Source organism: Erithacus rubecula, assembly GCF_903797595.1.
Source record: "Erithacus rubecula genome assembly, chromosome: W".
Classification (NCBI taxonomy): Eukaryota; Metazoa; Chordata; class Aves; order Passeriformes; family Muscicapidae; genus Erithacus; species Erithacus rubecula.
Genome location: NC_136690.1, coordinates 2,213,600 through 2,241,535, shown reverse-complemented (window position 1 = coordinate 2,241,535; position 27,936 = coordinate 2,213,600). Strand labels below are relative to the sequence as shown.

General features: G+C 46.3%; 1 protein-coding gene and 1 long non-coding RNA gene across 3 annotated transcripts in view; both read left to right on the top strand.

Moving 5' to 3' along the window:
- LOC306814068 overlaps positions 1–27,936 on the top strand; it is a 1,017,233-nt gene that overhangs the window by 323,068 nt on the left and 666,229 nt on the right. The window lies entirely within an intron of this gene.
- LOC306814064 (protein FAM219A-like) overlaps positions 1–27,936 on the top strand; it is a 230,536-nt gene that overhangs the window by 197,706 nt on the left and 4,894 nt on the right. For both annotated transcript variants that reach the window (XM_079329775.1, XM_079329774.1), the window contains exons 3-5: positions 16,793–16,895; positions 21,583–21,663; positions 23,569–23,623. In XM_079329775.1, coding sequence (XP_079185901.1) covers positions 16,793–16,895; positions 21,583–21,663; positions 23,569–23,623 — 239 coding nt within the window. The remainder of the gene's footprint in view (positions 1–16,792; positions 16,896–21,582; positions 21,664–23,568; positions 23,624–27,936) is intronic.

Here is a 27,936-nt window from a genome sequence, read left to right as displayed (position 1 = left end):
AGGTCAGTGAAGAAGGAGGGGGAGGAAGTGCTCCAGGCTCCATAGCTGAGATTCCTTTGCAGGCGGTAGTGATGACCATGGTGAAGCAGGCTGTCCCTCTGCAACCTATGGGGATCCATGGGGTGCAGCTACTACCTGGGACTTCCTCCTGACTAGCTCAGTACTAGGAGGAAGCCCAGAGCCCTGCAGGAACAAGATAAAAGACCAAAAGAGGCTCCTTTCCCCAGAGTGGTTCCAAGCTTTATTTCTCAAAGGCTTCCAGGGGATAAAGAGGAAGCTGCACTGGCTGCCCGGGCTTTTCAAATCCTCAGCTAAGGGCGGAGGGAACCCAGACCTCAGCCAATCAGGTCAGGGCAGAAGGAAAGGGGAGGGGAAAGGACCAAACTACGAGACAGGCTACAGGGGGGTTCAGGGAAAACCATCTTCAGTGCTACATAAACCACATAAGTGAAATACAACAATGGGGGATTCAGCAATCCACCTGTAGCCCACGAGGAAGGTGCTCACGCTGGAGTGGGTGGATGCCTGGAGGAAGCTGTGATCCAGTGGGAGACCCGGTGGAGAGAGGGGGCCCCTGCTTCCAGGCTGAAGTAGCCTGTCCTTGGAGAACTGCACTCCATGGAAGAGTGACCCATGCTGCAGTTTTGAGAGAACTGTCTGCCCGTGGGAGGGACCCCACAGTATAGCTCCCCATGAGCAGCAGAAAACCTTCAGTGACGAACTCACCAAAATCCCTCTCCCCTTGTCTCCCTACGCTGTGGGAAGAAGGAAGGGTCTGGTGTAAGAAAAGGTGTTTTTAAGGGATTTTTTTACTTCTCATTATCCTTCTCTTATTTTGTTAGTAATAAATTCACTTTGTAACTTTATCTTGGGCCTGTTTTGCCCTGGGAGGGTCTTCTCCCAGTCCTTATCTCAACTCCATGAAGCCTTCATTAAATTTCTCTCTCCTCTGCCCAGCTGTGATGGGGTGGGATGAGTGACTAGTGAGTGCCTGGTGTTTGGCCAATGTCAAACCACAAGACCAAGGAATAATTGTTTGGATATATTTAATCTGATTTTAAACACAGACACAATCACATTAATTCTATTCTGCTTCCCATGCTCCATTACTATCTTGTCTCATTATAAAGCAGCTAGACACCTCCAGTCAGTTAAACAGTTAACTATTTTAAATTGCACTGAGTAATACAGTATTTCTTGAAATAATTCATTAAGTTTGTAGCTGTTCCTGGTCGGAAGGGAGAATTCAGCCCCTCTTGACTTACATTCAGTTTTCTCTAGGGTTCCCCATGGGATTGTGTTCTCTATTATTTGCACATCCTCTGACATCTTGAATCAGGCAGGTGAAAGCACACCATGGCAGGAATGATTTGCTGAGTGCTTAGCATGCTGGAGCACCATCTTGTTGAGGATATTTATGTGCAGCTATATCATGAGACCATTGGCAGACAGGATCCGAGTATGGTCCTGATCATGTCTGCAGAATATATTTAATTTGCTCCTATATATTTCAGTGTTATTCCTGTCTTATTAGAAGCTCTGTGAGCTTCCTTGGCTGTTGTCTTGTCACTAGTAGCGCTTACCTTGAAGCAGCACTTGGAACAGATGTTAAATGGCCCAGATGGGGTCAGCAGGCAGAACAGGCTAGTGTGAGGTTAGCAGATTGCTTGTTGAGTGGATTTATCTTCTTTATTTAAATTATTTTAATGTCATAAGGGGACAAAGTGCCTTAAAGATGAAGTGTCAAGGTAGATAAGAAAGGAGGGGTGAGATGTGATCTGTTGGTTTGCACGTCCAGACAAAGAGATGTCCTTCATGCTGTACATAGTATAGTGGTATCAAAAGGATCCTGGACCCCTTCCCCACATACACACACACATGCCACTCCACATGTTCCTCTTCTGACACAATGTCCAGGATTTTCTAAAATGAAATTAGCCAAATTCCCCATTGCATCAGTCTGACAGCACAGCTGCCTGTTCTCTGAGCTCTCCACTGAAACTAAAGCTAATCCTGCTTGGCTCCACTCAAGCATGGAGAACCAGGTGGATTACTCAACACAGCAACCCTGCTAATGACCAGACAGAATCTTCAGACTTTATATAAGGCATACTTCTTCATGTGAAAGACACATACAGGCTACTTCATGCCCTCTCAGCCTCCTCTGCTCTATTTTGTTTCTTCAATGAAATGTCTGTTGAGAAAATTAATGAAAAGACAGCGAGAAGCTGTCTATCCCCAAACTGTACCAGCCCTGCTGCCATTGCTAATGATTGCCTGTTGGCTTTGCAAACCATCACACCTGTACTCAGTGTGCTCAGCCACCCATAGCCACTTCACAGGAAGAAGGGCAACAAATCACGTGGGTGTATTTTGCTAGGTACAGTGATAAAAAAGTAGAAGAGACGAATTAAATGAAAACTAAACTTATTTCAAATACTTGCAAATACCATGTAAATAGCATCATTTGAGCACTGATATTTGTTATTTCTTCATTTGTTCCTGTATGTTCTTTTTCCCCTGTATTTGCTGTGAGGGACTGTTAACAATCCTTCCTCATTCTTCTGGTGCCCAAGAGTTGTCCTGAGTTAGCTAGTTTAATAGGGTCAACATAGATTTTTCCATCAAGCTGTGTAGCCTTCCTCAAAGTTCATTGCACATACTGGAATACTGCAGGCAGCACAGGCAGTCCTGGGCCTGGATAGTCTTTTCATAGCCAGAGGCAGAAACTGCCAAGTGCTGAGGGCAAACTGCCTATCATCTCTGTTGGGGCCATGCCCCCAATAAGCAGTGGCCTCAAGGCTGGAGAAGACATATGGGAACGCAATCCAGTGAGGAATACTGGATTACCATACTGGAGTATCTGGAATTGCTAAGAAGGAAAGAGCATCTTAGCTTTTCATGCCCTGAAGATTCCCTAGGTGCATAGTTCCCAGGTTTTGCAGAAAGGGTAGCACAGTTGGGTCAATGGAGGGTTGTGATCTTGGGATTCATGCACATCTGGCTGTATCATCAGCCAATATGGGTCAAACTTGGAAGAAAAATGCCATTTACTTATTGAGACTAGGCTGTAGTTCCTTGTCTCACCTTCTCTTTACTGTGTTGGTTTATGTGTTTGACTGCAGATTATATGAGAACTATTTTATTTTGTGAAATCACAGATTTTTGTTAAAATCTCAGACCCCATAAATCACATATTCAGAAGTGCCTAAATCAGTTACATTTCTAGAAGGAACTTAGGTACTTAGAGTTTGGAGTCCTGGCCTTCAAGGAAATGTCTGGGGGCCAAAACCAAAAGAGCTGGAAGCCTGGGAAAGACCTCACTACCTAGAAATGGAGTTCACAAACTCTACCTGCTATGCCAGGAGGAACCACTGAGCAGAAAATGGGCACTAAAAATTTCATTCCCCCATTCTGATGGACTTGATGGTTGGTGTGATGAATTTTATAGCCCAGAATTATTTTAGGACATAGTCATCCAAACAGATTTTTTGGGTGATGTGTCCTGGTTTGAAAGGACAGGTGTCTGCCAGTAAGGGCAGAAGTTTCCCTTTGAAATAGAGACTTTGGTTCCACTCCCCCCAAGTATTATAATTGTTTGAATTAAGGACTCTGTGGCAGAGATAAGGGGGGTGGGAATTACAGCTCTTTTACTAATATATCTAACTGTATAAGCAGAAAACAACAGCAGTTGTTAAAATTGCTAACAGAACGAAATAGATAACTCGGTGTCAGTCCCTTTAGATGCAAGCACACTCTCTCTGTGGTTAGTCCCACTCTGGAGCTGCTGAGGGCAGGCGGGAGCGCAGGAGGGAGGAGGCAGCAGCGGCCACGCCGGTCTCGGGTGGGAACGGGCTGGAGCGGGCGGCTCCTCGCTCACCATGTGTGTCCGGGTGATCAGCTGTGTCCGCAGAGGCAGGAGGCTGGAACGGGGCAGATGCAGGGCAGGTGATGACAGAGGGTTTGGCTCTCCTGTGCTCCGGCCGCGTGGCTGAAGATTCGGGTGTCCTCCTCCTCGCTCTGGAAACACGAGTCCCCCCCATCCCCCCGGAAGCCTGAGAGGCCACTCCGGGAGCCGCTGCAATTAACACCTTTTGTCTAGAGTCATCAAAGATCCTGGGTGTAACCCGGGCAGCTCTATTGGCATGATAATGGAAAAATTCTTTCAATTGACACAGTAATACAAAAACACTCAACCCCCAACATGATAGTGGAAGCATTAGTGGTTCATAATATTTCTAGGGCTCAGGAAGAGGGTTTCCTTGCTTCAAAGTCTGAAATTACCCATGTGCATATCTACCACCTTCTAGGAGCTTGTCCCAATGCCCCAGGGCTGTGGTGAGGCTGACCCTGGCTGGATGCCAGGTGCCCACTATGGCTGCTCTATCACTCCCCTCCTCAAGTGGACAGGGAAGAGAAAATAAAGCAAAAGGCTTATGAGCTGAGATAAAGACAGGGAGGTGTTGAACATGGGGGAAGCTTCTAGAAGCTTCTCAGAGAAGCCACCCTTCTAGCCCCAGTTACCAAAACCTGGCCATGTAAATCCAATACAGATATACTTCCATCCCTTCTGGTAGCCCTCACTTTTTGACCACCAGGAACTCAGGATTCATAGCATCCAAGAGGAAGCTGGACTGTTGATTCATCCTTAAAATATTTAGCTGGGGACACTGGCATGGATGCTCTTACCGCACTTATATTGCTTTAGGAATGTTCACTCCAAGCCACCAAATAAGTGAAAGAATGGGTTTAATAAGAAATCTCATATTGTTCATGTAAGGGAAATTAATCCACAAACACCAGAGGTTTATGTCCAAAAAGGAGACAGAGGAGTCCTTTTTGCTTTATTCAAATAAAGAGAGAGGCCATGGGGCATTCCCCTGGGATCTCTCGAATTTTTGGAGGATGCAGCCTCCCTTTTTATCCTAACTTCCCGGCCGCTTCTCCCTCTCTCTTTCCCTATTGGCTGAGGTACTCGAGAGGCACAGACTTCCCAGAACGCCTGACACCTGACATTCCCCTCTAATGTATAACCCTCCTTTTTAATTTTTAATTCTTGTAGAATTCAATTTTCCCCTTCCCCATTGCTTCTTTCATCTTCTGTTACCCAATTTTATTTACCAGCAAACCTACTGTTTGTAAAGGCAAATCTCTTCATCAATCAGTGTAATGCCTCCCATTGTTTCTTTTATCTCTAGGTGCTAACTTTACCTACCAACAGATCTACAATTTGTTTGTAAAGGCAAATCTCTTTTTCCATTCATCAATCAGTGTAATCCCTCCCATTGTTTCTTTTATCTCTAGGTGCTAACTTTACCTACCAAAAGATCTACAATTTGTTTGTAAAGACAAATGTAACATTCCTCTCATTCAGATCCACACCTGTGGGAGTCCAGAGTATTCCTCTGGCTTCCCTGGGAGGTTTAAGACCCCCCTGGCGGGGTTCCCAAAGACCCTCAAATGAGACCCAGGTGTCTCAGGGGCTGGATTTAGCTCCTTGGAACAATTTACCAATATTGAGAGAAGAAATGCAAGCTGCAAAAATAAATAGAGTGTAAATTAGGTTGTTAGAATGTAGAATAAGCAGATTTCTAGAATGTTTGTGATAAGGAACACGTGGCCAAGATGGAGAATTTGGGGTACGGATACCTCTTCCTCCTTCTTCTCCGTGTCATCCATGCTGGGTGACATGCTGACACCTTTAGATTGGATGGGGACAGAGCTGGACCATGTTACAAAATTGTATTGTATTGGGAGTAATTTGTAAATACCTAGTATGTAATTTAGACTATGTAAGATAAATCCTGCCTTTCTCAGGCAGATTCTGCCTTGGATGTCTGGCGAGCAGACCGCTGTTCGCTGGACAAAGCAATTCCTGAGATAAGAAACAATAAACAACCATGAAAACCTCTAAGAACAGCCTCCTGCAGTCTCTCATTGGCGGGCATCGGAAAGAGCTGGGGTCCAGAACACCTGCATGTCCTGCAGAGGTGATCTCAGGTCTAAGGAGACACCTCGGGCTGTGACACACACATTGCAATAGCCCCCAGTAAGAGCATAGAAATAGTCACGGGGAGATCTATTGGAGGAAAAAGACATTTTTAAAAAGTCCAGATTCATCGACCGAATGAGTAATCTGAGTTAGAGAAGAGCATTAGTGCTTTTACCAAGCTGTTGGGGGTTGAGTGTTTTTCTGTTACTGTGTCAATTGAAAGAATTTTTCCCATTATCATGCCAACGGAGCTGGCCGGGTTACACCCAGGGTCCCTGATGGGTCCAGACAAAGGTGTGGGTGGGGACGGCCCCGTAGAGGCCTCTGAGGCTTCTGGGAGGGCACTCGCGTTTCTGGCGAGCTGGGAGGAGGACGCCTGGGATCTTCAGCCACGCGGCCGAGCACAGGAGAGCCAGACCCTCTGCGATCACCTGCCCTGCATCTGCCCCATTCCAGCCTCCTGCCTCTGCGGACACAGCTGATCCCCCGGATACACACGGTGAGCGAGGAGCCGCCGCTGCAGCCCATTCCCGCTCGGGACCGGCGTGGCCGCTGCTGCCCCTCCCCCCTCCTTCCTGCCTCCGTTTCCCACTTGCCTTTTGGCAGATCCAGGCTCTGGACTAAGCACAGAGACAGCGTGCTTGCATCTAAAGGGACTGACACCGAGTTACCTATTTCGTTCTGTTAGCAATTTTAACTGTTATTGTTTTCTGTTTGTATAGTTAGATATATTAGTAAAAGAGCTGTTATTCCCACCCCCTTATCTCTGCCTCAGAGTCCTTGATTCAAACAATCATAATACTTGGGGGAGGGGAGTGGAACCAAAGTCTCTATTCCAAAGGGAAACTTCTGCCTTTACTGGCAGACACCTGTCCTTTCAAACTAGGACAGATTTTGGTACCCAGACGTGGAGCAGAGGACACTGAGTTGAGAGTTAACACAGGAATAACAGCTCTCTTAACTGGCAATATGTTGTCTGGTTTAATCTGGTTTGTGTTCCATGTGGTCACAGCCATCTCCCTCCCATTTGTAAGCCCTTTTTTGAATTTGGGCCCCCTCACCAAGGTTCCTGTGGCTATTGTCCGATTGGTTTGGTGGATTGATTATGTCAGGAATTCATGGGTTTTTAATTTTTTCTGGGAAGCGGTTGCATGGATCCGGAGCTATCGTACTCTAACTGCGTGTTTCTGGGGCTATTTCAGTAATGGTACTTACTGTGAGGTAACGAGTGCAAGGGAAATTTTTTCCCAACCCATCACCCAGTTTTTTGAGGCTACCCCACTGGTTCTCAATAATTTCAGATCTGTTTTAATTGCCACTGTAATTATAAAGTGGCTGGTGTTGCTGATTGGCCTGTTTTACTTAGCATTCAGAAACAAGGGAATATTGGCTTGGACGACAACTCTGATACCTGCCCCAGGGACTAGGGATGATGCCCCATAGCCCACTGCAGAAATGAGCCATCCAGAGTGGGTGGGGGCTCTAGTGAAGGATATAGGCCAAATGCTGAAAGAGCATAGCCAGATGATGAAGGAGTATTTTTCTCCAGCTGGTGAGAAACGCCTCCTTCTGCCCTAAAGAGGGAGAGTCAGATGGTGCTGCAGTGGAACCCGTAGATGTCGTATCTGTCCAGGTTCCAGCTGGATCACAGGAGCAGCCACAGCCAGCAGCAGTTGCTCCTGTGGAAACTAGGAAATCTAAGATTAAAACGAGGCACTTAGATAATGGGGATCAGCAAGGAGGGTCCTCACAACCAGCAAGGGAGCCAGAGGTTGAGATTGTCACCGAGTCCCTCTCATACGATAGTCTCCGTAACCTGCGTAAAGACATTGCACGGCGGGGCCGTGAGCCTTTTACAACTTGGTTACTCCGGGTCTGGGACCTTACGGGAACAGGTGTTCAACTGGATGGAACTGAGGCCAGGAATTTGGGATCCTTGGCCCAGGATTCAGGTGTGGACCAGATATTCGTAAGGGTGCAAGGCCTCCTTTCCCTCTGGGACCGGCTTTTAATGAGTGTGAGAGAGAAGTTTTTACACAGAGAGAGAATGCAGGAGCACCACCGTAGGATGCGCTGGCAGACTCTTGAGGAAGGGATCCAGCAGCTGAGAGAGACAGCAGTATTAGAGGCACTCTTTGGGAGGGATGGACAGCATGTCAATGACCCTGACAAGGTCAAGTGCACAGGGCAGATGTTATGGAATCTGGCAACCTTGGGTCCATCTCAATATACCACCTACATAGCAATGATTAATGCCGATAACAGTCCAGAGACAGTGTGTTCTGTTGCCAACAAACTCAGAAATTTTGAGAGCATGATGAATGGCCCAATGCAGGCTAATGTCTCTGCCGTGGCCAGGGACCTCCAACAGGTCGAAGATAGGATGAGGGATATGAGGGAGGAGATGATAGAGAGAATTGAGGAGGTGAGGAAGATCAGCGTAGCACCAGTACGAGTCACAGGCCCCCAAGTCAGAGCTTCACGTCCCCCAGCTAGGGAGAGAGGGTACACCTCACGAGCTGACCTGTGGTTTTTCCTGCGAGACCATGGGGAAGACATGGGAAAATGGGATGGGAAACCCACTTCTGTCCTGACAGCACGGGTGTGTCCGCTCAGGGAGGGAAATGCTAACCGAGGGAGCCGCACTAAAATGAAGGTAGCCTCAACCTCCCACAAGCAAGGTGCAGGGTATTACAGCAAGGAGGATGTTCTGTCAGATCCCCTGGAAGGAACCTCCACTATGTATGCCCAGGAAAGAAATAATAACCAGGGCTAGAGGGGCCCTGCCTCTAGCCAGGGAGAGGCATGGGATGACAGGATCTATTGGATAGTGTGGGTGCGATGGCCTGGCACATCAAAGCCACAGAAACATAAAGTGTTAGTTGATACTGGTTCACAATGCACCCTGATACCATCAGAACATGTGGGGAAGGTACCTGTTTCCATTGTTGGGATGACGGGGGGATCACAGGAATTCACTTTGCTGGAAGCTGAGATTAGCCTGACAGGGAAGGGGTGGCAGAAACATCCAATTGTAACTGGCCCAGGGACACCGTGCATTCTAGGCATAGACTTCCTCAGGAACGGCTACTACAAAGACCCAAAGGGGTTCAGGTGGGCTTTTGGAATAGCTACTGTAGAGACAGAGAGCATTAAGCAGTTGAACACCTTGCCTGGACTGTCAGAAAACCCCTCTGCAGTAGGACTCCTGAAAGTGACTGAGCAACAGGTGCCAATTGCCACCATGACAGTGCACCGCCGGCAGTACCGGACAAATCAAGATGCTGTGATCCCCATCCACAAAATGATCCGTGATCTAGAGAGCCAAGGGGTGGTCAGCAAGAGCCACTCACCCTTCAACAGTCCTATTTGGCCTGTGCAGAAATCTGATGGAGAATGGAGATTGACTGTGGACTATCGGGCATTGAATGAAGTGACTCCACCGCTGAGCGCTGCCGTGCCGGACATGCTGGAACTCCAGTACGAGCTGGAGTCCAAGGCAGCAAGGTGGTATGCCACCATTGACATTGCAAATGCATTCTTCTCCATTCCTTTGGCAGCAGAGTGCAGGCCTCAAATTGCTTTCACCTGGAGGGGCGTGCAGTACACCTGGAACCGACTGCCCCAGGGGTGGAAGCACAGCCCCACCATCTGCCACGGACTGATCCAGGCTGCACTGGAGAGGGGTGAGGGTCCAGAACATTTGCAGTACATCGATGACATCATTGTGTGGGGAAACACAGCAATGGAGGTATTTGAGAAAGAAGATCATCCAGATTTTGCTGGGAGCCGGTTTCGCCATTAAAAAGAGCAAAGTCAAAGGACCTGCCCGAGAGATCCAGTTCCTGGGAGTGAAGTGGCAGGATGGACGGCGCCAGATCCCCACTGAAGTCATCAATAAGATCACTGCAATGTCCCCACCAACAAGCAAGAAGAGACACAAGCTTATCTAGGTGCTATCGGCTTTTGGAGAATGCACGTCCCTGAGTACAGCCAGATTGTGAGCCCTCTCTACCAGGTCACTCGCAAGAAGAACGATTTCCATTGGGGCCCTGAACAACAGCAAGCCGTCGCCCAGATCAAACAGGAAATCGCTCATGCAGTGGCCCTTGGCCCAGTCAGGACAGCACCAGAGGTAAAGAATGTGCTCTACTCTGCAGCTGGGAACCATGGTCTGTCCTGGAGCCTTTGACAGAAGGTGCCTGGTGAGACCCAAGGTCGACCCCTGGGATTCTGGAGCAGAAGCTACAAAGGATCTGAAGCCAACTACACTCCCACAGAGAAGGAAATCTTGGCTGCCTATGAGGGAGTTCAAGCTGCCTCAGAGGTGATTGGCACAGAAGCACAACTTCTCCTGGCACCCCGACTGCCAGTGCTGGGGTGGATGTTCAAAGGAAAGGTTCCCTCTACTCACCACGCCACCGACGCCACATGGAGCAAGTGGATTGGCCTCATCACGCAGCGCGCCCGTATTGGTAACCCGAATCGCCCTGGGATTTTGGAGATAATTACAAACTGGCCAGAAGGTGAAGATTTTGGTCTCGCTGATGAAGAGGAGCAGAAGCAAGTGACCCGGGCTGAAGAAGCTCCACCGTACAACCAGCTGCCAGCAGATGAAACATGCTACGCCCTTTTCACCGACGGCTCCTGCCGCATTGTGGGGATGAACCGGAAGTGGAAAGCTGCCGTATGGAGCCCCACACGACAGGTTGCACAAGCTACCGAAGGAGAAGGTGGATCGAGTGAACTTGCTGAACTCAAAGCTGTTCAGCTGGCCTTGGACATTGCTGAGAGAGAGAAATGGCCAAAGCTCTACCTTTACACTGATTCGTGGATGGTAGCCAATGCTCTGTGGGGTTGGCTGGAAAGGTGGAAAAAGGCTGACTGGCAACGTAGAGGAAAACCAATCTGGGCTGCTGATGAGTGGAAAGACATTGCCACTCGGGTAGAGAAGCTCCCCGTGAAAGTCCGTCATGTGGATGCCCATGTTCCCAAGAGTCGGGCTAATGAAGAACACAGGCACAACAAGCAGGTAGATCAGGCTGCACAGATAGAGGTCTCAAAGATAGACTTAGATTGGGAACACAAGGGAGAACTGTTCCTGGCTCGATAGGCTCACGATGCCTCAGGCCATCAGGGCAGAGACGCCACCTATAAGTGGGCATGAGACCGAGGGGTGGATTTAACCATGGACAGCATCTCTCAGGTTATTCATGACTGTAACACGTGCGCTGCCATCAAACAGGCCAAGCGGGTGAAGCCCCTCTGGTATGGGGGGCGATGGTCCAAATATAAGTATGGAGAGGCCTGGCAGATTGACTACATCACACTGCCTCAGACCCGTCAAGGCAAGCGCTACTTGCTGACCATGGTGGAAGCCACCACCGGATGGTTGGAGACCTACGCTGTGTTCCACGTCACTGCTCGGAACACCATACTGGGCCTGGAAAAACAAGTCCTCTGGAGGCATGGTACCCCTGAAAGAGTTGAGTCAGACAATGGGACTCATTTCAAAAATAGCCTTATAAACACCTGGGCTAAAGAACATGGCATCGAGTGGGTGTACCATATTCCCTACCATGCACCAGCGGCTGGGAAAGTTGAACAGTGCAATGGTCTGCTTAAAACCACCTTAAAGGCACTTGGTGGGGGGACTTTCAAGAACTGGGATATCAATCTACCAAAGGCCACATGGTTAGTGAATACCCGAGGTTCCACTAACCGAGCAGGCCCTGCCCAGTCAGAGCCCTTGGGAGCAGCAGATGGAGATAAGGTTCCAGTGGTACACCTGAGAGGCATGTTAGGGAAAACTTTCTGGGTGAACTCTGCTTCCAGCAAAGACAATCCTGTTCGTGGGGTGGTTTTCGCTCAAGGACCAGGTTGCACTTGGTGGGTGATGCAAAATGATGGAGAGACCCGATGCATACCCCAAGGGGACCTTGTTCTAGGGTGAACTATCTATGATACTGTGCCTGTAACTACATGTATGTATATAATTTAAAGGTTTCAATATGATGTAGCATGATGGCATGGAAAAAATTCGGGGTGGATAATGTTGGGGGTTGAGTGTTTTTCTGTTACTGTGTCAATTGAAAGAATTTTTCCCATTATCATGCCAATGGAGCTGGCCGGGCTACACCCAGGGTCCCTGATGGGTCCAGACAAAGGTGTGGGTGGGGACGGCCCCCGGAGGGGCCTCTGAGGCTTCCGGGAGGGCACTCGCGTTTCTGGCGAGCTGGGAGGAGGATGCCTGGGATCGTTCAGCCACGCGGCCGAGCACAGGAGAGCCAGACCCTCTGTGATCACCTGCCCTGCATCTGCCCCGTTCCAGCCTCCTGCCTCTGCGGACACAGCTGATTACCCGGATACACACGGTGAGCGAGGAGCCGCCGCTGCAGCCCATTCCCGCCCGGGACCGGCGTGGCCGCTGCTGCCCCTCCCCCCTCCTTCCTGCCTCCGTTTCCCACTTGCCTTTTGGCAGATCCGGGCTCTGGACTAAGTACAGAGACAGCGTGCTTGCATCTAAAGGGACTGACACGGAGTTACCTATTTCGTTCTGTTAGCAATTTTAACTGTTATTGTTTTCTGTTTGTATAGTTAGATATATTAGTAAAAGAGCTGTTATTCCCACCCCCCTTATCTCTGCCTCAGAGTCCTTGATTCAAACAATCATAATACTTGGGGGAGGGGAGTGGAACCAAAGTCTCTATTCCAAAGGGAAACTTCTGCCCTTACTGGAAAACACCTGTCCTTTCAAACCAGGACACAAGCATTCAAGAGAAAGCAAAGTTTGATGGTGCATTTAAAAGGATTTATCAGGTCATAAATGCTTTGGCAGAAAATGAAACCTGTAGCCTTTTTTCTGAGTCAAGTGCCTTTTGTGAATTATACAGCCTTTTGAAGCATTGGTAGCTTGTTTCAGTGCTACATATTTGTGGTCATTGTGAGAAATTACTGATTTTGTATCTCATGCCAGAGAGTTATTGGTCCGATCCTTATCCTGCCAAATTCAATTAACATTTATTCAACTCAGCCAATGGCAGCAAGAGAGCTGGGCAAGATTTGTAGGAGTATGTAGTCTTCTTTCCAAGTTCCTCAATCATGCTCATCACCATAATCTCTAGGCATCTCTGATGCTTATTTGAGCCTCAAAAAGGTGGCCTTGGAATGTCTCCCTGCTTTTACCTGTGTGGAAAGGACAGAGGTGGCCCATCCCTTACTTATACATCCTGGTAGGTATGCCACTTTCCCAAGACAAGTGAGAAAAGGTACTTTTCTCTCCAAAGGAAATAAAATCCACAAGAGAAAAAAAACTATATCAGGACATTTCACACACCACAGGGAAGCAGAAGCAAAACAAATTAACTATTCAGGTTCCCTAGTATCTTGGTTTCAAGACAAATTTCAAGAAAAAACGCCCTGGAATTATTGTTTTCTCTAAGGAGAAAGGGCTTCAATAATTCCCTTTTCTTCTGCCAATGACAGAAGTGGATACCAGGGAGTGAAAGTGAAAAAAACCTCTGTTTATTAACAAAAGGAAAGAAATGCTTGCAAGCCACAGAAATAGAAAGAAAAAAACCTGAATAAATGCCAGTTATTGAAATTGTGGAATCTTACACCTCCCCCCCCCCCCCCCCCCCCACGCCCCCATCAGAAACCCCTTAACAGCCTTCTTTTGGCTGCAAGCACATTCCCCTTTGGTGTAGTTATAGTTGCAGCCGGCAGGGCCGCTGGTGGCTCCCCAGCCGGGCAGTGAAGGTGGTATGAGTCTCCCGCGGCTGCAGGGGGCACTGTGGCACGAGTTTTGGCTCTCTCCCTTTCATGTGGACAATGGCGGATGCAGCTGGCAGGGGCAGCTGATCCCAGTACCCCCTCTAGATAGCAAAAGGAGCCGTAGCAGGAACCTCAGGAGAAGCAAGCTGGAACGGCAGGACCTCCCAGCAGGCAGAGGGTGAAAAGCTACAGTGTAGCACAAACCCGCAGCAATGGCAGAGGTACGGTGGGGGTTGGGCAGTAGCAGTCTAGTTCCCAAATACAGTAGGGAAAAGGCTTTTTGGGATTTCTCACAGGCGTTGGCTGGTTCTTCAGGTCCAGGCTGTGTGGAGGGTAGGGGAGCATCCCCCCAGCGGGAAAACAAAGGTGTTCCCGTGTCTTGGTGGGGCATTCACTGGCTCTGGGCTTCCTGACAGCAGAGCAGCAAAAGAAGCCAAGCCAGCAAGATCAGTCACAGCGCCGAAGCAAAAAAAAAAAAAAAAAAAAAAAAAAAAAAAAAAAAAAAAAAAAAAAAAAAATCAAAAAGAAGCAGTGAAAACTCACAGAAACAGCAGGATCCTTGGTCAAAGATACCAGCCGCGTGTGTCCAGTCAAACTGCCCACACTGAAAGAGGAAGGGCAACCTTTTGCCCCATTCCCAACTCCCTCCAGAAACCCTGGCTTGTCTCCCAAAAGTCCCAGAGCCAGGAAGGATGGGGGGTGAGGTGGGGACAGCAGCTACTCCAGGCACAAACAAACAAAACAAATAAAAACTCCCAGAAATTGTATGGGATAATAAACCACCCCCAAGACACCCAGTCAGCAGTCTGCTAAACCCCTGTTATTCAGGCATGGCACAAAAATAGTTCCCAGTATTTTCTCACACTCTGGGGAATGTTTTTAACTAGGCCCTTTCCTGCTGTGAGAAATGGCACTCACTTTTTAAAATTTCAAAAGTTTATTAAACCTTAACAAAATATAACAGAAGACTAAATAAGGAGAAAAAACAGCACTGGAAGTCCCCATGGCTTGCAGCCAAGTGCTCATTTACAAAATGAATGCTCTGTCTTTTATACTCTTAGCCCCTCCCAAAGTCTTGTCAGTCAAGTCTTTCTCTGCTGTGCATGGGTGGATATTACTTTCTTATGTCTTGATTGGAGGTCAGGTGTTGTTATGCTGCGCATCCTAGTAACAAGCCAGCCCTCATCAAATGCCCAAATTACCAAGGCTAATGCAAGAGGGAGGGGAAAGAGGACTATGGGAGGACATATTATAATATTATAACTATACATCTTAAAAAAAACCCACCTTCTCTTAACATACGCATAATATTAATCTCTTAATTGTGAGGACCAACCATCATGTCACCCATCTATAACACTGCCTTACTGGCCCCATGCTTGGCTTTTCCCTACAGGCCTTGTGTAACACTGCAGAATGAGATTGGAACATTTAGCTCAACTTTTGTGGCTAATTGCTAGCTCAACCGAAATGATTTCCTACAAGAAATAAGGAAGGACTTTGAACCAGAAAACTGAATATCAGTTTATATGATAACCCATTGTTGATGGGCTCCTATCCCTACTGGAGACAGGAATGTATTAATACAGCACAAACACTGCATACCTGCAGAAGGCTTAACTTTTCGACTTGAATTCTAGTTGTGAATCTGTGGTGAGAAGTTATTAAGAAAGACAGTCTCTCCTAAATGAGAAGTTAATTTAAATACCTCTTGCACTGAATAGATAAAGAAAGCTTGATGTACTGTCCAGGTTTTAAGGTACATTTCAGCAGCAAGTAGAACAAGCTCCGAAAATTTAAGAAAACAATATACTATTTAAAAATGCAACTGCAAAATGTTTCACTCCCCAGAATCAATGTGAGATAAAAGAGAAAGACACACAGGAGACATCACAGGTTGCCAGGAATAGAAGTAGGGTCAACATTTTCTATTGTGAGGTCTGTTAGTCTGTTGAGTTGCCATAAAGGGAAACAGTAATAACTAAGGCCAGGTGTCAAGCTAGGCTAGGCTAACACTAAATGGTGGTGATGCTTTGATGGACACACTTTTCTATCTCCACTGGGCCCCTCAGTGGCAGCCTCAGTAGGAGGAGAAAAAGTAAAAGGATAAATCCTCTTTAGCAGGTTTTAAAGCAGTTTTAGAATCCATGCAGCAACCAGGTGGAGATAGAGGCAAGGTCCTCTACCCCAGCTGGTTCTTATCCAGAAGTTTTATAACCATCTTAGTGTGTGTTGTCAACAAGCTGCTGTGAGTTGGGGTGTAGCGGGTTGATCTTGTCTGGCTGCCAAGTGTTCACCAAGTCGCTCTGTCACTCCCTTTCCCAATGGGACAGGGGAGACAATAAGATGGAGAACAACCAACAGGTGAGATAAGGCAGTTTTATTACAGTGAAAGAAAGAAATAAGCAAGAATCTGTGCACTCATAAGCTAAAGACAAAAAGGTCAATCTCTACTTCCCATTAACAATGTTTGGACACTTCCTGGGAAGCAGGGCTTCAACACACATAATGGTTCCTCCAGGAGGCAAACACTGAAGCATCACAAATGCCCCTTCTTCCTTCTCTCTCCCTTAGCTTTATACATCTGAGCTGACATCATATGGTATGGAATATCCCTTTGACTAATTTGGGTCAGTTGGCCTGGTTGTGTCCCTTCCCAGGATCTTGCCCACTCCCACCTCTCTTTAGTGGGGGAAGGAATTTCAAAGAGACAGTGCTGCTCAGCAGTAGCCAAATCACTGGTCTGTTATCAACACCTGTCAAACTACTAATGCAAAGCACAGCACTGTGAGGGCTGTGAACTTTTATCTCAGTCAGACCCAATAGAGAGGGTATGTTAGCTTTAGCCTTTGGTGACCTTGGAGACAATGGGACACAGCTCATCCAACTGTCCTATCCTGAGAGATGGAGAGGTCATGTCGCTATTAATTCTGCTATGCCTTTTGCTGTTATCAAATCTGGATTTCTGCAACCATATGGTGGCCAACCAGGCTAATTTTGCTTTCCCCGTTTGTATCCCATATGCAGAGAAGCAGAGGGAGCTGGCTCAGAAGGGCTCCCTGAAGAATGGCAACATGGGAAGCCCAGTTGATCAGCAGCCCAAGAAGAACAATATGATGGCACGAACAAGGTAAAGGACTGGAAAGGCACTCCTCTGTGCTCTAAGCTGCAATCCCTAATAACCTTAGGATGGGCAAGGATGATGTTCATTGCTATTTGCCTACTGCAAAACATACTGAGAGAGCAGTGATGACCCTTCTCGGAGCTGACATGCCCAAATGCTGTGTTGCGTCCCATCCCCTGGGGAGATGCAGGGACAGCTGGGCTCAGGACTGGTGACAATGCAACTTGAAGCAGGCAGAGGCAGCCCAGCCTGGTTGAAATTAGGGGTTGGATATGACTGTTTTACATGTTCTGGGTAGTCTCACATAACACCTAATCCTGACAGCGGGAGAGTGTATGATGCTGCTTTGTGTAACACAAACTGGTTTAGAGTTTAGTTCTGCTTTGGCTGCTTTTATCACAGTAGTTCCCCTGTTCTTTTTTGATGATGACCCCTTCTCCATACTTATTGACTTAAAAAAGGCTTGTGAATAATTCATCTCTGTGTGCTTTGCTATATACCTCCTCCTCACTTGAAACAGCATGGTCATACTTTGCTGGAGCTGCTTTGGCACATCTCTGTATGACAGTATCAGACAGTGCCACAAATTGCTGTAAAAAGGATGTTATTGGATGAATACTTTCATTTAGAATGTTTCTATTGTTTCCATGCAAGCTTCAGTACACCAATGTATCATTTACCTTCATTCAGGAAGAAGGAATCCCCCTGAGTCCACACGATTGTACGCTTTGCAGTTTTTAGAGGAGGACTTCACTTAGAATGACAGCAGAATATTATAAAGTTGCTTGAATTACCATATATTACGTAGAACAGGAACTGCAGATCAGAGCCTTTCTGTTAATTAATTCCCAAACCCCACAATAGTAGTCATTAATCATGCCAGGACTTTTCCAAGTTTTATTTTTAAGCCCCTGTGATGTTGTTGGAACACACTGCATTGGTCACTGCTCTGTTTGGTTGTTGAGATCATACAAAGGAGCCAGACCCTTAGTGGCAGCAAGAAATTGGGCAGATGTGCCCACTGGCTTTTCCATGCTTCTTGTCTTCCAAATACAAGGTTAAAAAAAATTGGTTTCTTTTGGCAAATAGGCTGAATGCTAGTTTCCCAAGAGGAATGGTAGAAGATTTGCTGCTTGAGAATTTTAGAAACACTGAAATTAGTGAAGGAAGATGGTAAGGGAGAGAAGATGGGATAAGTACAGATTCCTATTTGCAAAATTAGTGACTTCTTCTTGGAGCGGCTGCCCTTTCTGAGCTGCCAATGAAAAGAAGAGTGATTTGGGTGGGGAAGGACTGAGCAATGATACCTATCAATAAAAGCTTTAAATAGTCAGTTCAGCCCATTTGTGTACACTTGAGCACTGTTCAGAGGACATGTGGATGCCTCCACTGCCAAGCAGAGCCTTCTGGCAGTAGACTTGCTTTTCTTAGTTACTTTTCACACAGCTTTTATAAGCATCCCTTGGGATCTGCAAAACAGAAGTTTGAAGCCATTGCTTAGCAGCAGATGTAGCCAAGCTACATTGTTCCCACATGGCTGGGAGGTGTCTGGCACAGGGTCTCACTGGCCCATGTCTCTTCATCTCCCAGCTCCCATGGCTTTCTGAGAGCCAAGCAGCACCACAAGCATAGCCCTAGTAATATTTCAGAATGGTTTTGTCTGTTTTGCCACAAACAGGGAACACCAGGAAGGCAGAAATACCACAAGCTTGTTCAAGCAACTTTTCACAAGATAATGAATGCAGTACAATGGGAGATATTTCAGTGGGATACTCTGCAAAACGTTCAGGTTATGGTAGTTCTTAAAAGTCTAAACTGTTGGCTTCCTCTGGTTTCTGCAGAAGGAGAATAAGCTCAAGTCATTTCCACATTTTTAACAGTTCTGCTCTTCTCCTCATCAAATATGTTTTCCTTCATTCAAGCAAACCACATTACCTCTCCTAGTTTCTACTTCACCTCCTTTCCCAAGGCTTTTGTTTTGTATTTTCTGTATAAATTTCTTACATCCAACTTCTAGTACCAGGTAGCCTTCAGTATTTGATGTTCTGGGTCAGGGGCACAGCCAGCCTTAGAGGTAAAAGGTTCTGAATCCATAACACAATCAGTCTTCCTAAGAGCAAATAATATGTGAACAAGGTTAGAGTGTTGCTGACATACTCACTATGAGCACAGGTGTTGCCAAAAATTCGGTAAAATAAAAAAAACCACCTCAATACCAATGTAGCATTAAGAAGCAGGCATTCTTTATTTGGCTGGGTGCACAGGGGGATAGCTCCTCCCAAAAGCCATGCATGCCGGGTACAGCAAAGTTTCTGTTTATATACTGCATTCTACACACATATTCATTGATTGCCCCAGACTAAACATACACATGATAATAATTTCCCTGAAATCGCTAATATATTTCCCCTCCCCTTTACGCATGCATTCTTCTGTCCTGGGGGTTTCTCTGGTGGTCCCTGGTGGTTGTAGATCCCAGAGTTCCAGGTGACCTGGCTGAGGTGGCAGGACACTAAGGCTGGTGAACTTCCAGTTCTCCTTCTTGCACAATGGGCATTGTGCAGTTTCCATAGGCCAGTAGTTTTAGAGAACAAGCATTGTATTAGCTCACTCAGTGTAGGCCATTTATCATCTGGTAAAACAGACAGAGACAACACCACCATCTGCACCACTTCTGCACAGACAGATATTGTAGCCTGCTCTGAGGATAACCTTAACTCAGATTTTGTCACAACGTATTTCATGTCAAATGATTAAAACCACTAGGACACGTGTAGATGAAAGCAGATCTGACTGCAATCTGGCTTTGTTCCAAGGACAGAGGAAAGCAAGCATAAAAACAATCAGGATGCAAAGGAAAGATTTAGATTCGGGGCAAAGACATGATTACAATTTTTGTCTGTTGCAGAAAAATTGAAGATCTTTGTTATTATGAAAAAAAGACATTTCTCAAAAAAAAGACACAGTGAATTTTAAAAATTGATTAAATAGCACCACAAAGGACTCTTCTCCTAGATTCCCTGATGTTTTGTTCACTCATGTTCAGTTTTGTGGATGAAAGAACTGTTGTGAAGCTGTTAACACTAAATTAATGTATTTTCCTTATTGTAAAATCTCTGAAGCCTGTATTTCAACACACAAAACCTATCAAGCAATTAAAGGTGCAGAGTCATCATCAGCCTTTGGTATACTTCTGGTGAAGTAAAAGTCTATAAAATAATAGAATTTTAAAAGAGCTAGTCTGACTGGACTTTTGCACTGCATCCACCAGCTCATATTTTTCATATTACTAAATTTAGGAGTGAAACCTCAAAGATGTTGTATTGTAGAAGGCTGTGTAGGAACTCATAGAGAAAGACCAAATCTCTGATTTTCAATAGAAGAATAGTAGGAGCACAAAGCCTCTGCCTTTCCCTAGCTTCCTTCTCACGTTTATTTATTGCTAGTGTCATGTACTCATTGCTAGAGGGAAAAAAAAGTAGCTAGAGGAAAAAATGAGCTATCTGATATAAGCAGTGCTAGTGATTAGCTTCACCAGAATGAAGTGTGGAGTGTCCCAACTTTTTTTTCTTCTGGGGAGGAGTGTGTTCTCAATGCATGTCCAGTGTTCATCCTTGTGAAACTGCTCTGAACTACCCAGAATCATAGCCTGCTTCCTTTGAATTGCACCCATTTAAATGTCTTCACTGATAAGGGAGGACTTGCAAGCAAGTTGTCTTGCTTTAAAAAAAAAACAACAGATGTCTGCCTAGGAAGGTGGGAACCTTTCTGGAATGGAAACATGACCCCATCCCTCCAAATTATTATAACTTTGAAATGACGGGGCTTCCAGGCAAAAATATGGGAAAAGGAATAACAGTTATTTACCAGCAAATATATATGTATATAAGAACGGAACAAACAACAAAAAAACCCCAATAACAAAAGTTTTTCCACCCGTTAAGCATCACTTTCCCCTTTGGTGTAGTTATAACCACAACTGGCAGGGGTCGCTGGTGGCTCTGGTGAGGCGACAGTTGCAGTGGCTCTTGCAGCCGGCTGAGGGTTCTAGGATGCTCCGGTGAGGCAGGGAAGGTGTGATGATTCCCCCGCGGCTTCAGGGGGCACTCCAATGCAAGCACGGCAACCTCTTCAGGCGGTGATGGAGGTTCGGGCGAAGGGAAAGAGAGGAAATTGCTCCTTTTGTAGACTCACAGGGAGCAATTGGCTTAGGTACCACCCCTGTCAGAAGGCAAGAGTGGTGAAGGCAGGCAGATCTGATCGGGGAGCAATTGGTCTTGGTGCCACCACTGCCAGCAGCTGGTAACAATGTTGAAGACAGGCAGATCCAATCCTAGTGCCAAGTTACAACGCAGAAGTACCCCTAGCCAGATACACACACTCCACCATTCATGCAGCAGATCTCCTTGATCCCCAAACTGGAAGGGAAGAGAAAACCTAGCCCCGCCCCCATCCCACAGCAGAATCCGTGTCGAGCTTATATCTCTCATGATATCCCCTAAACCACAAAGGGGGGACACAACGAGGGGGGATTGTTACAATTTCCAGTACAAATGATTCTGGGATACACCTTATGAGTCCTTCCCAAAACATAAGTGAAAGAGAGAAAGCCGAATATCATAAGACTTTGCACTAGAATACGCTTGGTACTGAGCTTTACTATGTGGATAACAGATAATATTTATTATTTTAGGCTCGTCATTCCCAATAAAGGCCATTCGTCATTAGATCAGAGTCCAGATGAAAAGCCACTGGTAGCCCTGGATACAGACAGGTATGCAAAGGGTTAATAAGATTTTATTAATATCTATATTACAGAGCAAGGGAATTTTCATGCTATAGTGCAACACTGAAGCTAATTCCTGCAGAAACTGCTCTTGTGGGACACTTGCACTCTTCCTAGCTGTGCCCTTCAGCATATGCTGCAACAAGTCTCTGTGTGGAAACAGATTTATGTGGTGAGTTTAATGCTGGCCAAATTGCCAGTGCACCCACTAGAATTATTTATTCATTTCCTGCTGTGAGATAGGATTAGGAGAAGGGCAAAGCAGGCTCAAACTTTAAAGGGTTTAAAGAAAAACTTTATTAACAAAAACGAAAAGGAAAAAAAAAGAATCAGAATAAAACCTTTGGAACACTTCTCCTCCCCCCCACACTCTCTTTTCTTTCCCACAGAAAACGTGCAGAAACAATTCAGTCAGTTTATCACCTTTAGAATACTCTTTCTTCAGTTCATTTAGGGAGAGGAGTCTCTCTTGTCATGCTATGGAGACTTCTCCACAAGAAAGCAGTTCTCTCCTGGCTTTAAAGTCACAGCAAATCAGTGACCTGGGAGAATGGAAATCTGATCACTGCGTAAAAGTCCCTCCCCTCGAGTTACAGCCTTTCTCACAACTTTTAAGGATGAGCTGTTCAAAAGCAAAGGTCCTCTTTATCTATTTATGAGATCATCTCTGGGAACAGAGATTGTCTTCCTCTTTCCCTGAGGGCAATGGGTCTTCATCACTCTTCTCTCTCTGTTCAAGTTTCTCATGGGATCACAGCTACTTCAACATCTGCTTGTTCAGCATGGATGCCTTTGCTCACGTCTACAATTTGAACTCTCCCTCCTGCCATGCTTTTTCCATGAGCTACAAGAAAGAAAGAGTCTGATGTATCAATCATATCTTCATCATAGCCTTACAAGAGAATTTCAGTCCAAGCTAGGACATGTCCTCATTCTCCTCCCATCTGGGATTTTACTCTTCCTTCTTTACTGACCTCGATGTCTCTATGTTGTTTCACTGCGTGTCTTCACTCTGCCCTTTTCTTTCACTCGAGAGAGGATGAAAGTTCTGTAGGTCTCATCTGTGCAGTGAAAGAGTCAATATCTTGCCCCAGCAGCAGCTGGAGCAGTCACGGTGGAGTATTTCAGGCTATGCCGGGGGGGCTGGGCCAGGATAGCAGGGGCCCAGTGAAAACGGCCATGGCCGCTCTGGCTGCAGGGCTGTATTCTGGCTTTTGCTGCGTTCAATCCCAGCCGTGGGGCTGATGGTCTTCCCTCCCCCTGCCTGGCATCTGTTGGGGCCTGGCTCGGCCCTTGCTGAGCCGTACAGGTGTGGCAGAGAGGGCTTGGCCTGGCCTGTAGCTGTCCCCGGGGCCTGGCAGACCCCAGCTCAGCCTGGGCCAGCAGTGGTGCAGGGCTCAATATCGGCAAGATGTTAGCAGCTGTGGCCTAGTCCAGGCTCTGCTGAGGCCCTGCGACCTCCCCTCCCCCCTGCCCGGCCAATGCACCAGGAGGGGGAGGGGAAACTTCTCTGTCCAATGGCCGGGAAGCAAGAGAGATTTTTTTTTTTCCCGGGCTTGTTCATTTTTAACACGTGTGTTCACAGCACTGTTTCCAACTTTCTCAGTGGTTTAACAGGTTCTCAGTTCTTAAAACGAATCCCTGATTAGTTTTTGTCAGACATGGAGCAAGCTCACATCAGTTCCTCTTCGAAAAATCATTTCAGTGGGTTGGCTGCAATGCAAAACTAGCATACAGGTCTATGGATGAAAAGTTGGTCTCCAGAATTCCTTGATGTAATTTTTCTGTGGATGAAGTACAGCTTCATGACACAAGAAATATAGGGCTAACCAGGCAATACATGTCTCTCTAACTCTTGTTTCATTCTTTGCTGCATCTTGTCATTCCCTGCAGTGATGATGACTTTGACATGTCCAGATATTCCTCCTCAGGATACTCATCGGCTGAGGTGAGTTATATTCTTTCTTGCCATCCTTGCCATAAATGCTAATAACTGAAGCAGCCAGAAGCAATTTAGAATGGCCTTGTGCTGCCAAAAACAGCTTCACAGGAATTTACCAGTGGTGTAGACTCTATGAGTCTGGAAGGTGCCATGGCAGAAACTGTCATATTTCTGTCTCTTCTCGTGATCCGTTGGCTCCATCCCTACACTTCCATGGCACAGACACTGATCTGTCCGTCTGCTGTTATCACAGATACCTTTGGATTCACTCAAATCTTTCCCAGTTCTGCTCAGTCGTGCAGTATTGGCCCATGTGGTGCAAATACATAAACTTTTCTGTCACAGCAGATCAGAAACTGTATGTATGCCAAGGACACAAATAAAGGATCTGAGAGTGTGGTGTGATTTGCAGCATTATTATTGCATTACTTTAAATGAGGACTAATCTTTATGGAAAGATGATTCCAGAATAAAATACTGTATCAGTTTGCTACTCTGGAATATTTCACTCTAGATATTTCTATTCTGGAAGAAGTTTAAAAAACAGAAGGCAGCTGTCTTGGTTTGAAAGACAGGTGTCTGCTAAGGAAGGCAGGAGCCTCCCTTGGAATGGAAAATTTAACACCCTTCCCTCCAAATTATTATAATTTTGGATTTAAGGAGCACTCAGGCAAAGATATAAGAATAGGAAAAACAGTTCTTTACTAATATATATAACAAGGCAAACAAAAACCCAATAACTATGGCCATTACAACAAACAGAACCACAAACTCAGTAACAGCTTTCTGGTCCGCAGGCTCTTTCCCCTTTGGTGTAGTGATGGTCACAGCCGGCAGGGGCGCTGGTGGCTCCCTGTGGGCAGAGCAGGTGCCATGGTTCCCCCACGGCTGCAGGGGGCACTGTGGCGCAAATTCAGGGAGCACACTGTAATAGCGAACTTGACCAAAGGTGAGAAGCTATGGAAGAAAGGCTTGCTTCCCAAACACCCCAGGGGCATTCGATCCCAGTGCCCCAGCAGGACTCTCGGAAGCAGCAAGCTGGAACGGCAGGAATGAGCAAAAATCTCGGGGTGGTGGACAAGATGTATCCGAAGCTCCACGGCTGTAGGTGGAACCACAGGACATCTCGGCAGGCAGGGGATGCAGGGCTACAGTGTAGCGAGTTTAGAGCAGTGCCAAAGAAGCGGGAGCCTGGCTCTGAGCAGGGCAGGGAAAGGCGAGCTCGGGATCCCGGGTGTAAGGGAAATTAACCCACAAACACCAGAGGTTTATGTCCAAAAAGGAGACAGAGGAGTCCTTTTTGCTTTATTCGAATAAAGGGAGAGGCCATGGGGCATTCCCCTGGGATCTCTCAAATTTTTGGAGGACGCAGCCTCCCTTTTTATCCTATTTTCCCGGCCGCTTTTCCCTCTCTCTTTCCCCATTGGCTGAGGTACTCGAGAGGCACAGACTTCCCGGAACGCCTGACACCTGACATTCCCCTCTAATGTATAACCCTCCCTTTTAATTTTTAATTCTTGTAGAATTCAGTTTTCCCCCTCCCCGTTGCTTCTTTCATCTTCTGTTACCCAATTTTATTTACCAGCAAACCTACAGTTTGTTTGTAAAGGCAAATCTCTTTTTCCATTCATCAATCAGTGTAATCCCTCTCATTGTTTCTTTTATCTATAGGTGCTAACTTTACCTACCAACAGATCTACAGTTTGTTTGTAAAGACAAATGTAACATTCCTCTCAATCCCTCCTCTTTTATTTTTAGTAATTGTCTTTACAAACTTTAGCTATCATTGTCTTAATTTCTTGTTCTTGTGTCCTTTTTGGTTTTGCAATTATTTGCAATGACATCAATTTCTGTCCTTTTGTAGCCATCTCTGGGTCAGTAGGCATGGCTATAACTTGCATCCCCTTGATCACATGTTGAATAAGTTGTATTAAGCAAGGGATCATGCATGGTAAAAAGACTAGAGTTGCTACAGCACATAAGAGGAAAAAAAGCAGTTGTTTAACCCACAGTCCACCAGGTAGCCATGAAAACATGTCCCATTCCCATCCTTTCTATGTTTGGACAGGTACATGAGCTAACTTTCTTATTCCTTTTGCTATTTGTTTCACCACTTTTCTATTGTCATTTATTTGCAAACAGCCGTTTGAGTCATTTAATTTGCCACACACACCCCTTTCTTTTGCTAATAAGTAGTCTAATACCATCCGGTGTTGAAATATTGCATTTCTCATCTGAGTAGATTGGTCAGCAAGAAGGTCAAGAGCTGTAGCTGTCTGGTTACTTACTATTTCAAAGACAGCTTGTAACCTAATTATCCGATTTAAATTATAAATGGGTTCTCTGGCACCTGATATTAATTCACTAGGATTCCAAGTGGCTGGGCCATAGTGTTGTATGATTTGTTCAGCTGGCCACTCATCATTACCCCACTTTTGGCTGCTCCCCCCAGCCAAGAATACACCAATTGACCTCTTTTCCCTGATTAGATCATCATATACCTTGATTCCTAACTGGTTTCCCTGAACTTGTGGTAGCAGAAAGAACAGAGGTCTGATATACCCCACATAACATATTCCTGACCAGTTTGGGGGTAACCTGCGATAGGCATGTTGGCCACAAATCCAGTAATGCCCCTTTAAAGCCCACATCCCGTTGGCAAAGGGACCTTCCCAATTTTCATGATCTACTGGGGGGTCAAAATACAGCTTGCTTCCTGGGCCTAGTGGTCCCGCAAGAATAGTTGCCCCACCATAAGAATCACAGTATTTGCACTTCCATGCTCCCACATGAGGTTTCCAGCTGCAGTTACATCCCAGATCTGTTTTATTAGATTGGGACCAGAACCTGTTAAAAAGAGTTCAAGTTCCATTCCAGTGTTGCCACTTCCACTGATAGTCACGAACAACATGTGTCCTACTTGTGGAATTATCTCGGGGGCAGCTTTAAAGTTAGGAGTCAAAAAAACCTTATCCCTCCCCACTGCTTTACAGCCTTCCAAATCTTTCTGGTAAGAATGGTAGGAACACTTTACCCAGCTACCATTTGAGAGCTTAACATGAGTTTGATTCCATCTGCCCTGATATCTGGAACAATCATAAGGAAGGCATTTGGGGGTCCAACAATCTAAATCCAAAGATAAAGTCCAGTCACAAACACTTTTCCCCACGTATATGCTTCCTGTTCTATTTAGACAATAAGTGCCTCTTTCAGAAGAATGAAGCCGCCATGGACTTCCTTCTTCATCCCAGAATCCTGTTCCATTATGGACTTCACTCAGGGTGCTAACCCACCATTTAGGTTTGACTGGGCTGGCCACCCATGGCCAGTTTTCAGATCCTCCTGGCCCCCCCCACAGACCCAGCAATTGCTAAGGTTAAAGGTTTTTGCTACTTCTTCTTCTAAGGTTAAAAACTTATTTTCCCATTCCTGGCCCCATCCTAACTGACAGTATAAAGGTAAGATCATTAAGAGAAACATTCTAACTGGGTTATGTAATTCCCTAACCTAATTTTTACTTTCACGTTGTCTTCTGCACCTATGGTGAGTGAAGGCACAGAAACAGCTTAATATAAAGGAAAACAGTGACAGCAAAGGGCTGGCCCCCCAGTGACTGGAGATCCGAGAGGTGGGATGCCCACACAAACTTATTTCAGCAGGCAGTCTGTGGGTAGGCACACGAGGCTTCCCTCGATGTCGACGCACTTGCTACTGCTCCAGTCCGCCCCTGCGGCTTCCCGTCCTTCTCCTCCAGCTGAGATGTCCAAATCTCTGGGGCCTTAGAGACCTTGACCCGAGTGTGATGGGTCCACCCGTGTTCAGCTGTCTTGACGGCTGTTTCTGTGGTCAGCAACACCTGGAAAGGTCCACGCCACTTCACCACCAGTGGTGCTTCTTTATACTCCTTAACTAGGACCCAATCTCCTGGCTGGATGTTGTGAACAGCAAAGTCCAAAGGCAGGGTCTGTGCCAGCTGAGCCTCCTGTCGAAGAGATTTCACAAGAGACAGTACCCGAGACACATAATGCTTCAAATACACATCACTTATCTCTATCCCCCCACTAGGCTGAGAGTTGCAAGGATAAGGAATTCCAAACATTAACTCAAAGGGAGATAATTGAATATCTTCCCTGGATCTGGCCCTTATTCTTCCAAAGCCAGGGGCAGGAGCCATACCCACGGCATCTTGGTTTCTATCACCAGCTTCAGAAGGTGTTTCTTTATTTCTCCATTCATTCTTTCAACCCGACCCGAACTTTGGGGGTGCCAGGGGGTGTGCAGGTTCCATTGTATCCCTAAAGCAGCCATAACTCCTTGAA